This window comes from Rhinolophus sinicus, chromosome 3, assembly GCF_057876585.1.
Source record: "Rhinolophus sinicus isolate RSI-liver-muscle chromosome 3, RSI-T2T, whole genome shotgun sequence".
NCBI classification, from domain to species: Eukaryota; Metazoa; Chordata; class Mammalia; order Chiroptera; family Rhinolophidae; genus Rhinolophus; species Rhinolophus sinicus.
In genome coordinates this window covers 25,476,969-25,491,696 of record NC_142503.1, presented here as the reverse complement: position 1 = coordinate 25,491,696, position 14,728 = coordinate 25,476,969, and the positions used below count along the sequence as shown (strand labels likewise).

General features: G+C 37.3%; 1 protein-coding gene across 2 annotated transcripts in view; it reads left to right on the top strand.

Moving 5' to 3' along the window:
• Positions 1–14,351, top strand: part of LIFR (LIF receptor subunit alpha) — a 68,989-nt gene extending 54,638 nt beyond the window's left edge. For both annotated transcript variants that reach the window (XM_074328982.2, XM_074328981.2), the window contains 4 exons: positions 3,820–3,981; positions 4,919–5,012; positions 6,664–6,742; positions 7,124–14,351. In XM_074328982.2, coding sequence (XP_074185083.1) covers positions 3,820–3,981; positions 4,919–5,012; positions 6,664–6,742; positions 7,124–7,747 — 959 coding nt within the window. In that variant the 3' untranslated portion in view covers positions 7,748–14,351. The remainder of the gene's footprint in view (positions 1–3,819; positions 3,982–4,918; positions 5,013–6,663; positions 6,743–7,123) is intronic.
• The last annotated feature ends 377 nt before the right edge of the window (positions 14,352–14,728 follow it).

The following is a 14,728-nucleotide window of genomic DNA, read 5'->3' as shown; positions in this document are numbered from 1 at the left end:
GGGAAATGAAAATGCAGTCATTTTATGAATATGAGAATTTTAAGATTTTAAGTATGTGCTAAATGATGTGGAGTCATTCGGAAATCATTTATTCTGAAGCCTTTGATTGTAAGCCCTATAGGACAGAAACCATCTCTTACTAGTCTCGCATGATCCATAACATAGCATCTTATGACGGTTACTTAAAAAAAAAAGTCTTCCTGTATTTAATGGAGAAGAAAAACTCAGGAACCCAAAGAATGGCTTCAGAGCTTTCTTTGTTATCTGACAAAAAGCTGCCCTCACAGTTAGCCACAGCCTTAAAGAGCTGGGAAACTTAATTGACTTGATGGGTCGAGTGCATCCATTAGATCTTAAAAAGTACAGTCAATCCTTGACAACTGGTAAGTGTATGTCCAAAGAATTTAGAGAATTCTTAAATTTACAAATACAGAAATGTTTATGCAGACTTCTGGCTTTTCCCTAAATTATGTTTCTGTTGGAGTTAGTGCTTTCTTATTCATAGCTGCATAACACAAATATATCATCTTTTCAATCTGAGAGCTTTCATTCCCCTTAATGACCTTTCCTCAGAAAGAAACCGTTTTAATTATTTAATGCTGGTCTGACAAGTAGAGAGCCGCATCGCTGCACCAAGATGCTGACCAGGCATTAGCTAAGTCACTTCCAGAGAGCCGCTGCATTAAATGTGCACCGTCCCCAGATCACTAAGTTCTGCATTTCCTGAACCTTCAATGTTGCCTGTGGAGGAGGGAAACCCTAAATATGAAATTCTACAAACATCCGGAGTCTAGTGTAATTTTCCTCCAATGCTCAAATTTTACACTTGAGCCAGTTAAAATTCTGGACTTCCAGCATCTAGACTTCCATTTAGACATGGTGGATCGGTCACTAAAATCAGAGTAAAAGAGAAAAAAATAAAAAACACACGTATAAAGGCACAAAGAGAACTAGAGAGGCAACAGTACCCCCCAAAAGTGGATTTAGACATTTGGGGGCTATTGGAAGTGGGGCAAATGACCCAGAGGAGTGGAGGATGGTAAAATCTGGGTGGACAGTCAGTTATCAGTGAGAAGTAATTTAATTCATTCTTCAGGGCCAGGATTGGAGGAAAATGGTTAGGATGGATCTGGGCTGAACGTTGGAGGTGATTGAAAGGCTGTAAGGAGCAGTCCTACACCAGCTTCATATAGCTAATGTGAATGCCCTCTCCCCTGCTTGAAGACAAGAGGTTTATTCTTTGGAGAAACTGAACCAGAGAGCCTCCAGACAGGGGGACGCCTGAAGCAGTATAACCTTCCCTTTTCCTCCTTTTCACCCAGCTGTTTGGACATCTTCAGCTACGCCTATTTCCCCGGTCAAGAGACTATAGGATCTTTCTTTGGGAAAAGTAAATGGTTCCTGAGGAAAGACGTAAAAGATGCTGATGTTTGGGGGATTGTCCCAGTGAAAAGCTAGGAACCCACCTGATCATTCCCCACCAGGCATAAGTGAAGCCCACAAACCAATAAATCTCACGCACGCATAGCCAGCCTCTGTGGGCCTTTGTGCTCTGAAGCATCACTAGCAGCCAGGGATAACCAGATGGTTGAGAAAGCTTCTAACGTGAAAGACAGAAATCAGAGGAGACAGATTCAATGGGGAAAAACAGAAATTTAAAACAAAAACCAAGACTATTCTTGGAATATTGAGATAAACTGTATTTATTGAAACAACATGGCACTTATAAAAAGTAAAAATCAGAAGACATCAAAATTAAAAATGTGATCGGAAATTTTTTTAAGGAATTAGAAGACAGAGAAATTAAATGGAAAAACTGAGAAATTCTTCCCAAAATTAGACAAAGGCAGAGGAGAAAACTGGGAGTTAAAAGAAAGTTGGAGCATCAAAAACCTGCAGTATCCTGCTTTACAGGAGTTCTGGCAAGAGAAGAGTGAAATGGAGAGAAGAAAAATTTTAAAGACATAGCATTAGAAAATTTCCCAGAACTGGAAGACCTCAGTATATAGAGTAACAGTTTCCATTAAGTACACAGTAAAATAAATAGAAAAATAAGATCTATGCGAAGGCATGTCATCGTGAATTTTCGAGCACCTGATGTATAAAGAAAAAATCCTAGAGACAATCAGAGAAAAGCAGCTCATGTGCAAGGGGTCAGGAATAAGAAGGATAGCAGCCTTCTCAACAACACACCAGATACTAGAAGGGACCACAGATGTGTCTTCAAAATACTGAGTGAAAATTATTTTTAACCTATGATTTTATTCTTGGCCAATCTATCGACCAATTTGAGAGTGGGAGACATTTTTAGGCATGTAAGCCTGCGCATATTTCTTCCTCCCTGTACCCTTTCTCAGGAAGCTGCCAGAGGAATGCATCAACCTGAGGAAATCAGTGGGGAGGCAGCAGTCTCGAAGGTTTCCAGTCTAGAGGAGATGCTCCAAGAAGGAGGCCCTGGGAGGGAAGTGGGCAGGGGCTGGGGGAGGGCAGTGGCACTAGGACTTGGTGTGTTGGCCCACATGGAAAACTGTATTGAATATTCATTCGAGAATGTGGGAAGAATTAGGAATTGAAACATTAAGCAAATGAGGATAAACATCAGTTATAACAACAGAAAAACAGGAAAGAAAACATAATTCCAAGCATTTTGCCTTAGCAGTAATCCGTATTTATATGATCACAGTAATATAAACACTGAATTTACCAAATGTTTTGATGTTTCTGTATGACCCATGTGGGGTTGGGGGAGAAGTGGTAGTGGTAGGGGTGAGAGAGCTAAATCTTCATCTACCTCGTAGGACATGAGTAGATCGTGTCTAAAATTTAAAACTCAAGCATGACCAGTTTAGGTTTATTTTGAAAGTTGGAAGTAAATACCCAAAGAATTTGATTTTTAAAGGGGTTGTACACGGCGGGGGAAGGTGCTAGCAAGGAACTGCTCCTTTTTGGTTATTAACCATTTAGTATGGTTTAAGTTTTTAAACTATGGTCTTGTATTATGTTGGTTAAAATTTTTAGAAGTAATCATTTAAACAGTTCTTTATGCTTCTTTTTGAAATGACTCAAAGGCTTGCTCGTTAGTATCTCATTTGAGAACTCAGATGCACTGCCTCTTTTCCTGAGTGGTTGGGAGTAATCTCCATTGATGTGTACTTTTGCTCCCTCGAGTCTCTCACTGGACTTCTACCGTGTTTCCCCGAAAATAAGACCTAGCCGGACAATCAGCTCTAATGCGTCTTTTGGGGCAAAAATTAATATAAGACCCGGTCTTATATTATAGTATATTGTATCATACCCAGTCTTATATTAAAATACGACCGGGTCTTATATTAATTTTTGCTCCAAAAGACGCATTAGAGCTGATTGTCCGGCTAGGTCTTATTTTTGGGGAAACACAGTAGGCAGGATCAGTCTGAGTGACAGCATCCCCACCTCAGTGAATTTTGGTTGTAGTGGTTTTTCATGCTCTGAATAACAGAAAGAAAAACGACCTGTAGTGATTGTCTGTTGTATGCCAGGCAATATTTTAGAGAATGGTTATGAAAACTTCACCAGTGAGGTAGGGTCGTGATATTCTATTTCATAGTTAGAGACTCTCAGTTTCAGGGTGATTTAAATAATAGGTCCAGATCACATAGCTGCGTACTAACTGGCAGAGGTAGAACTTGACAATGGCACTGGCTGGCTCCACGGGCCTTGGCCCTGGAGCTGGCCAGCAACTGGACTCATCTGAAAAGCATATGGGTGTGACAGCTATGAGTAACCATGTGTTTAAAATGATACAGAGATCTGTAATAATACTCTTCACTTTAAAAATAGGTCGTTCTGATGTAAAGATAAAAAATATTACTGACATATCCCAGAAGACACTGAGAATTGCTGATCTTCAAGGGAAAACAAGTTACCATCTTGTCTTGCGAGCCTATACAAATGGTGGAATGGGCCCAGAGAAGAGCATGTTTGTGGTGACAAAGGAAAATTGTGAGTTAAATATTGCCATTGAGATGCTTTCCAAATGCATAGTGATTCTAGTGATTTTCATTTATGAAGAAACCCCCTCTTTTTTAAATTTCACATTTTGTTGTAGTTTTATAGTGGGTAGAGGGCAGTGTTAAAAGGCCATGAGATGACTTCATATGTATTCTTTTCAGTTATTTGAAGCTATTTCCTAATGAGTACCTAGGAAATTAGTGAATTAAGGATACATCTGAAGTCTATAGAGTTCTAAAGTCATGTTGAATTTATGTAATGGTCAATTGGTTTAAAATTTTTTGCCCTACGTATTCTTGATTTCTAACATATCCAAGGAAAAGTGAAAGAAACTATTCTAAAAAAAAATGTGTTAAGCACAACACTTACAAATTTGAGATGGAAAGTGGAGAAGAATGATGGACTTGACCATCTTGTCAACAACAAAGGACTTTAATTTGGTCCTGACTTATCTCAATCCCTGAGTTGGTGTTCACGCACACTCTTAAATAAAGGACCATGAGAATATATATGGTTCTCAGCTGGGGGTGATTTTGCCTCCTCAGGAACACTTGGCAATGTCTGGTGACACTTTTGGTTGTCCTAACTGCAGGTGCTACTGGGATCTAGTGGTTAGAAGCTCAGGGATGCTGCTAAACTTCCTACAATGTACGTTGTAGCCCTCCCCCCACCACACATACAATGAGAAAATATCTGGCCTACAATGTCAATAGTGCTGAGATTGAGAAACCCTGCTCTAAAGAATTTAAGTATTAGTATAAAAATTATTAAAATACTTGAGGTTATATTTTAATAATTTCCAGTGTCCCTGGAGCAGTTAGGATTTTTTTTCTTTTCATCTACCAACTTAAATACCTTCTAATATAAATTTATTCTATACTTCATACCAAAAATGGGGGTTTTAATATTTGCAATATTCTCTTTTCAGCTGTGGGATTGATCATTGCCATCCTCATCCCAGTGGCAGTGGCTGTCATTGTTGGAGTGGTAACCAGTATTCTTTGCTATCGGAAACGAGAATGGTAATGCTACCTGTGTTTACTTTTGCTGTTCTGTTCTTACGGGCCTGGTTATTCAGTTTATCTTTAACAAGCAAGGACATTTTTTTGGTTGAAGCTAGTTAGTAAAAAAAAAAGAAAAAGATTTGTTTTAGTTACAATTAATGTTAGGCAAGAACATGGTATATTATTTAAAGGTTTAAAAATTAAAGTATAAACTTTTTCCCTACTGTATTTACTATAAAGTAGTAACAGTTGTACTAAAAAATAATAATAATAAAAATTACAAGCTTAAATATGACAATAGCTAGGTTAAATGTAGCAAGATTAAATGTAGTTTAATAATTAAAATCTCAATTGTAGTTTAATAATTAAAATTTCTATTCAGAAAATCTGGTCATTTATTCATATATTCAACAAATGTGAATGACTCCTCCCAGGTAAAGAGGGATACAGTGGTGAACTGAATAAGCATGGTCCTTAAGACTTACAGCATCCTGGTGAAGACGGGCATTGTACCCATAATCATGCAATAAATACATGCTCACAGAGTGTGAGTGGGTACTAGGAAAGGTACTGGGTGCCATGAGAATAACAAGGGAACCCTGTCACTGGAGGTGGTCAGCCATGGCTTCACTGTGGGAGTTCCACCCGAACAGAGTCCCAAAAGGTAAGGAGAGGAGAAAGGATGTTCCAGGAAGAGAGAATAATTCTCTGAGGACTCAGAAATTGGAAAAAAGTTGATTTTCTAGAGAAAGTGAGAACTGTGTGTCCGGGTGAAACCAGAGCGTGAGTAGCATGAGGTGAGGTGAGGTGAGCAGAGCAGAGACTCAGCGGGAGAGAGCGCCTCGTGATCAACTGGCAGGAGCGGTCCTGGGCTGAGCTTCAGGCACATGGCTGTGTTCATGCATAGCCAGTCCTCGCTGGCCTTAAAAATGTAATCATTTATGACAAAGACAAGAATGTATTCGAGCAATCCTGGCTTAGAAATCAAAATAGCAATAATTAAGAACTATAGAATACCCTGTTTTGATATATTCTCACTACCATATTCTCACTAGCAAAAGTCACATCTTAAAAATGATTGGAATACAAAAAAAAAAAAAAGGTAAAATAAGAGAATTTGAAGTTAGCGCATTTCAAAATTACATTAACAAAGCTTTTGTTCGCATGATAGGAATTTCAAATAATAAAGTTCTTTTGAACAGTTGTAAATACATGACACTGAGAAATCTGCTCTTTGTTTGTTTAGTTTCTGTTCAAGATGACTAACTTGCCTTTTTGTAAGAGTCCAGAGCCTGTTAGCAGTTGGAGAACCGCACAATGCGAATGTGTTCCCTGAGTGATCCCATTTGCATCATGAACGTGTTGTGTGTGTGAGAGCAATGCTTGTATTTTACTTTGCCCGGATAACACAGACACCATTTTAATTCTTTGCTTTCTATTTTCATAAGATATTGTAGTTCTAGAAATAGAAGTAGTGTTTATCATTTTCAAATTGGAACACATTGTATAGAAAGCTCTTGCGAATGATTACACTAAAAATGATCTTCCATTTTTCTCTCATGTTTATTAAAACATTCTTATGAAATGTCAAAGTAAGCCTCACGATTTATTGTTATCTAATTGCTAATCTTAAAATTATTAAATGTACTTAATCATTCTTTATTTAAAGGATTAAAGAAACCTTCTACCCTGATATTCCAAATCCAGAAAATTGTAAAGCATTACAGTTTCAAAAAAGTGTCTGTGAGGTAATCCTTTATTTTTTTATATTTATCTTTGAAGTACTGGCTTTTTTTTTTTTAAGTCTTTTGTGAAAAGTTTTTAACATGCAAATGTCATCCTAAGTAAAATACATTGAAAAAAATAAGTGCTTTGATATCTGCTGAATTCTTAAAATTATTAATTTTACATCACTTGTACCATGCTCTTTTTTCCACTACTATTAATAGCAAGAAAACTTAATATGAAGACAAAAGTAGCTTTGCACTAGTGTGCACTGCAGAATAGTAGAGACAAGTTTTTACAAGCAGATGCAAAAAATTATACAACTTAATGCCCCTTGTTGTAGGAGGGGCATTGCGGCAGCTTTTAGTGCTATCCTTAATCTCTGTTTTACGATTGATTTCTAGGGAAACAGTGCTCTTAAAACACTGGAAATGAATCCATGTACCCCAAATACTGTCGAGGTTCTGGAAACTCGAACCACAGTTCCTAAAATAGAAGATACAGAAATAATTTCCCCAGTAGCTGAGCGTCCAGAAGATCGCTGTGATGCAGAACCCGAAAACCACGTGGTTGTGTCCTATTGTCCACCGGTCATTGAGGAAGAAATACCGAACCCGGGAGCAGATGATACCGCAGGGACCTCTCAAGTCATTTACATCGATATCCAGTCCATGTATCAGCCCCAGGCAAAGCCCGAGGAAGAACAAGAACCTGATACTGTGGGAGGGGCAGGCTATAAGCCACAGATGCACCTGCCCGTTACTTCCACTGTGGAAGACGCAGCTGCAGAAGATGACTTAGACAAAACTGCAGGTTACCGACCGCAGGCCAATGTCAATACGTGGAACTTGGTATCTCCAGACTCTCCCAGATCCACAGACAGCAACAGTGAAATTGTGTCTTTTGGAAGCCCATGCTCCATTAACTCCCGACAGTTTTTGATTCCTCCTAAGGATGAAGACTCTCCTAAATCTAATGGAGGGGGGTGGTCCTTTACAAACTTTTTCCAGAACAAACCCAACGATTAACAGTGTCACCTGTCACTTCCGTCTGCCATCTCAATAAGCTCTCATTGCTAGTGTTGCCGCATCAGCACTGGGCGTCTCGGAGGGATCCTGTGAAGTACTGTTAGTGAGGTGGACTTCACTACATGCAAGTTACACTACAAGTGTTAATGTGCTTTTAATGTAGTCTAAAAGCCAAAGTGTAGTCACGCAGAAATTCAGTCCACACGACTCAAGATTTGGAGCTGTTGGTGATTCGAGCCAAAGAATTCTCACGTCCTCTACCTTCAAGAAGCACTTCGAGCCTAATTCTGTCCAGTCCATACGTGCAGAGCAAATCCCCCAGGCGCTGTGTTCTGTTCTGTCATTAATGGTTTTCTCATATGTATACTTTACGGAATTGCAAGCAGATTTGCAGGCAAGGGCGAAAAATGTCAAAGTAACATGATGATGTTGATTTGCCTGACATTTGCTCCATTGGATGAAAACCAAGCACAGATTTTAAAACTTTTAACACTATTCTCTTCTGTCCACAGCATTTATAAAAGTTAATATAATTTTTAATGTAGTGACAGCTATTTAGTGTTTTGTTTGATAAAGTATGCTGATTTCTGGGCCTACTGTACAATGGTTATCCAGCAGTTCTCAGGGGTGCAAACTTGGAAAACGAGCGTGACACTGAGCAGCCCAAATCACAGTCGTCTTTTCTGGCTTTGGTAGGTTTTTCAAACCTCTCTGTTATTTTTTAACTTTTATGCCAGCTTCTCATATCACAGTTGGTTGCCCTAATATTTAAAACTTAAATTTCTAAGACTCTAGATCTAAGTTGTTTTTAAAAAGTCTGGGTTATTTTTTGTTCCACAGTGTCAGTTTTATAAATCCATGAACAAATTCAATATTATTCATAAACATGTAATTCCAGTGACTTACTGTTTGAGACGACCACTAAGCAATGTCTAGCTGCATTAGCTATCTGTGTAGCTCTCACTGCTTTCGGTTCTTCCTGAGAGGGCCGTGCCATTGAGCTCCGGTCACCCAGGCAGTGCCCGCCTTGACACCTGGCAGCAGATGTCCCTCCTGACCGTTCATCTTAGCTGTTCCTCTCTGAAATACTCATCAGTCCAGACTGTCTGGTCCAGGCCTCAACATTTTAAATATAAATGAAACAGACAATGCTTCTTACAGGAACAATTATTCAAGGGCTATTTTATATGAAATGTCGTAAAGTCGGTGTAAGCCAGTGGGCGGACTGTGGAAAGGTGGAGCAGTTGCTCTGTGAGCTGTCCAGAGCCGTGTCTCACAGCCTCCGCTGCCCGCCCTTGCTTCTGAGAGGTGATGTCAAGAATGAATGCGGTTCTTAGAAAAGCAGATAAAAAAACTACAAAGTGGATCTTACATTGTCCTTGCCCTCAGGTTGTCTATGCATTTTGTGCTTTTGATAGTTACGGCAAGAGAACTTAAAAATTTGAGATACCTGAGTAAGTCAAGATACACCTGTTTTGTTATCAGTTCTGTAATTGTACATAATGGATCAGGTATTTTTTTTTCTTTTCCTAGCTCATAACGGTCTTTATAAAAACCATGTTGTAGATAAAAGCCACAGGGTGACAAAGGACAAAATCTATATAGGTACTTTGCTTATGAATCCATATTTTTACTGCTAGAATTCAGCTAAATTCCTGAGCTTCATCATGCATGGAAATGTGGAATGAAAATAGGAATTTTCAACAGTAAAACATGTATCAAACCAGAGCCATCACTAGCAGAGTTTTCTCTGTCATCTAATTTCTCCTCTTGGGCTCCTTTCTTAGCTTCCTTCCACCCGACACACTCAGACCTGGGGCTGCCTTCTCTCCCTGCCGAAGCGTGTCCTCACAGCACCCCTCTTGCCCCCAGCCCACGCTTTGTTACCATATAGGCTCTTGACTTCATCTCTCTAAGATAAGGATACATGTTGGCTAAGGTAAAGATGAGTTGGTTTAAATTACACTAAACTGAGATCATGGGAAAAGATCAAAAAGACTGTGTGATCTCTGTCAACACTGTATATTTCAACTGTGACCATCTGGATCCTGTGCCCTTCTAACCTATGTGACGACTCATTTCTTTGGCTAATTGTGACTGTCACTGGGGCTCTTGAGTCTTCTCACTCTGTCCAAGACTTCACTGCTTGTTCTGTATGGAAAAGGTTGAGTGCTGTTCACCTGTCCCCTGCTTCTGAAGGTCCATCCACAACAATCACTAGGTTAATGAGAAGCAGAGTAACGTTCTTAGTCTGGCAAGCTTCTTATAACTCGCTGTACGCTTGGAAGAATGTGGTTTAGGTCTGAGTCCAAAGCAGGTTCCTTATTGTTCCCCGCTGAACTGAAGACAGCCAAGACCCACTGCGCTGATCAGAAGTTACTGCCTCCCAACCCCTGCCCCAACTGGGCATATGGTGGCAGCCTAAAAGGGCAAAGAAGAGGGAGAGGTAGAGAGAGAAGACAGCCTTTGTCACATACCCGGTTGTTTGCGGCACTGGAGACACTGTCAGTGTGAAAGGCGGTCTCATATGGTCAGGAGTAACTAAGGCTTGTTGGAAGGGGCGGCTAGATGGGTTCCCTCCATCCCTTCCTGCCTGGGAAGAGGACTGGGAAATCTTTCTTTCCTCAACTAAAGCCCAATCATTGGCTAGAAAATCCTAAATGTCTGAACTGGAATTATGTTCCACTATGTATGTTGAGTAGTATTACATACAGAACACATTTACACATCCCTTATAAACCAATTTCAAGTCAAGCTTCCCTTGTGAGGAATGGAGATTCTGGTAGTCATTACGACTATTTCTCTTGTGAGTGGCCCTCTTAAAGAAATAACATTTCATATAAAAATATTCTTAGAAGATTTAGCTAGGTTTTTAACATTAGATAGTCCTTTTACATTATGTATTGCATGGATTAGTACCCATATACAATTGAAGTCTTCATGTGTTGAACCTGTAGAAGCCTGGATCTGAGATTGTGGCCCTGGCTCTCTGGAGAGTTGAATTGTGTGTTTATGTGCTTAAGTGGTAGTGGGGCTGTGATCCTGCAGCTCAGACCCAGAAGCAGCCGTTTCGCAGAGAAGTTGAAGGGCAAAGTATCATTTTCCATACCAGCATTGCTTGCATGGCTCATGGAGCTGAAGGATTACGTTTAGAACATCGAGTCCTAAAAACTGTGGCCAAAGTCACATTCTTCAGACTTCATGCAGCTTGTATTCTTGTGGGAAATTAGTCCTATAATTTCTTGATTGTCTTCATACCATCCATATTTAAAGAACATCACTGTCCTTTCAGTATTTGAATAATGTAGTTTAGTAAAGGAGACCAAAGAATTTTCTTCCAAAGGGAATTTGAAATCAATTTTATGGTATTTTGAAGTTAAAGTACTCCATAACATGTCAACATGCAGAAAATGTTATCTTAAAGTTTCTACTGCTCAGGCATAAGATCTTTTTACTTACTTACTTTCAAGTAATTTTTGTTGTTTTCTGTTTTGATCCATGTTAAAATTTGTATATCTTTTCTGAAACCTTTTTTCTTATTTTGAAAGTATAAAATTGGGCATCTCAAGAGTAAAATGCAGGATCATTAGCTAATTACAAAGACTAGGCATATAGGGGAAGTTCGGTAATTTTGTATTGACGGAGTCCCATCCAAGGCTGCAGATTCAAGAGCATGCTATCTGCAGGGTGGGATATATGAAGATGTAGCTTGTGTAGATCTGAGACTATTGGCTTGAAGCTTCATTACTCTAAAAGTGGCTCCACAGTTGGAGTGAAAACTTCAGGAAGACTCATGCAAAAGCATCACTAGATACCGTATTTCTCCCTGATTTTAAGTGTTCATAGTTTCTTTGTATTTGGTGGGTATACAGATTGGGACATGTTTGTACCAATCAGCCTGTGTTCTAGCAAACCAACAATTCATCAGTGTGTGAATTTCATTGATTAAGCACTCATTCTTTTAATAAACTTTCTTCGAAGCATTTATTTTAAAATGGAACTTCCTGGTAAAACAAAGTTTCATGATACCATGCCCATCTTATTTTTTGTATCCAGAAGAAAATTTTTCACACAAGAAATGATTTGTGGCCAAACTTAGGGGAAATGCATCTGAAGACATGACATTAGAATATCACTGGAAATTACTTGGTTTGAATTTGGTCTGTGTCTGTCTTCATCGATTATGTACCAGGGTTATCAGTGCCAGTATGGAGGATTAAGAACAACATTCAATTAGTATGTCAGGCTTTCTTGTGTGTGGTAAAAATTTAGGGGATGTAGTTTGATGTAGAATAAATCCAAATCTGTATAATTATGATATTGACTTATGACGAGATTCTATTATTTTTAACCATGAGTAGTGCTTATTTCTCCCTATGTTGGCAATATTAATACTTTGGATTGTAAGTGCCCTACCATGTTTCCCCAAAAATAAGAACAGGTCTTATACCATATTTCCCTGAAAATAAGATCGGGTCTTATATTAATTTTTGCTCCAAAAGACACATTAGAGTGTATTTTCAGGGGATGTCTTATTTTTTCATGTACAACAATCTATTCAAGTACAGTCACGTCATCTTCTTGTGGAACATTGTCATAACGTACTAAATGTGTCCATCTGGCTGACGATCTTAACTGAGGCTTATTTTCTGGGTAAGTCTTATTTTTGGGGAAACAGTAGTTATAATCAGAATTTACCTATGCAAGACAAATTCTAACTGCAACATTTTTATGAAAATTAAAAGTAGTATTTTAAGAGGGAATCCCTCTGAATGTTTTTCTGTGCAAGTGCCTAGCTGAAGAACCATAGAAACAGTAAATTCAAAAACTTTTAAATAAATAAACCCTAACTAATTGAATATTAACCAAATACAAAGCAGTAATAACTTGTGTTGCTTTTTGGTGGTTATAACTGAATACCCTAAAAACTAAGATGTGAATAGAGAAAAATTAATATTTAATCAATAAGGAAACTGATTTTATTACATTTATATATATATATCTCCTAAGATTTATATAAATGTAAATCTTTGCTGTAGCCAATTAGAACTAGAAAAAAAAAAAAGCAATATAGACCTTATGTTGCACTTAAGCCAAAAATACTTTGTACACCTTTGAATGGCTCACTTAAAAGTACTGAATTCTCTTATATACTTTAAAATGTATATTAGAATTATTCCATTTTAAATGGGTAACTTTCAATTTCTGAACTTACTATTTTTCCTAAGCATTCCAGTGGTGTATTCTAAAAAATCAAAAGATTTCTATGTGGTAATACAATTTTCATTAAGACATGGATAAGTTAATTGTTAGGTTTAATTAACATTAGTATTTTTGCAATTAATCAAAGAAAACTACTGAATAATGATTTTCATAAATTTTTTTTAAATATTCTGCCCCCAGTTTGATTCCAAATACTTTCCCCCATTACTTATGATATATCCTATTTAATTTCTTCCAACATATGTTTAGGAAAAAGTTGAACACATTATGAATAGTTGGAGACAACACACAGAAAGAAACCCTATTCAGTTTATTGTTGTGGAAGGGTAGTTATATGATACCCTGGGATTTGTTTTATCCTATTATTAACCCCCACCAAAAAAAAACACAAACTGTGGATTTTTCTTAAAAACATTTCAGTTCAGAAAATGCTTGAAAAAGATTGGCTTGGATAGCAAGACATCCTAAATTTGAGATGTCACCACCTTAAAAGGTATGTCCAAAGGTCAAAAATCATTTTCAAATACTCATCGTTTTTAGCGGGAATGTGTTACTTTTTATTCTCTTTCATTAGCTGGCAATAAGTTCTTGTAATGCTAGGAAATTACCATTTTTTACTTTCAAAATTGCATTAAAGTGAATTACTGTTTACAAAATACACATACTGTGAACAGATACAAGTTTTTGTCTTCTATAAGGTTGTTTGTAGAATGAGTGTTTTTTTTTTTAAAGGGGATGTTATATGTTAAATATTTTCAGTTTTTTAATAAATGCTAACTGTTTACTAATGTTTTTTTGGTCAGGTTTGTGCAAATGTAGCTGAAAGATAGGGAGAAACTGCAGATCTAAAACTTCCCTTTTTCATTTCTTGAAATATTACCACTACAGACCTTTTTCTGAACCTGAATGATCAGTTGTGATGTTCTATATCTAAAATCATGCTTAATCATATAAGGAAATATTTAAATACTATACACATACAGGAAGCAAACTTTAGGTTGTAGTATATTTGTGTGGTTCAGTCTAATTCACAGAATTCTGAGTTATGGAATAAAACAACTCCACTTAAAGAGATAACAACTGAAGTATTTTTTGCCTTTTGAAAATTTGGAGATTATGTTGCTGTTAGAATGGAAAATTTGGCCATTTTATATCATTGTATAATTTCACAATTTAGTTTCCATATCTTTTGGAAAACATGGTTATAGTAAGAACATAGAATATAAGTAACCTATTACTAAGATACCTTAAATGTAAAACTAGTATGCTTAGCTGTTAACTCTTAAAGATGTTACTTATGTCTGTTTTTAAAATATGCATGTATTTAACAATTTTATCATAGTATTGTCGGAGAAAAATAAATATATTTTCTTACAACTTACACTGACAGATATGGGCATTATTGTTTGTTTTTCTTCCTGTTTTAGGCACTTAGGAAAAGTGGCTTCTGCTTTGTTGTTAATACTTTTGATTCTATCGCATAAGAATCGCACTGGTTATATGGCGCTCACATAGGGTTGTAACTAAATATTTAATGTTTTAATGCGTTGCTATGCCATTGACACAATCGTGTTTCATTAAATCTATATTTACTAGAAAAGTTAGCATAAAAATAATCAAATAATGGGAATCTAACATTATAAGATAAATACTAAATAAATAAATACTGGTCCTTAAAGTATGTTTTTTAATTTATTTCCTATGAAGATACCCTAAACATTTCTGGAAATTCTAGGAATAGATCAAAATTTTATTGCA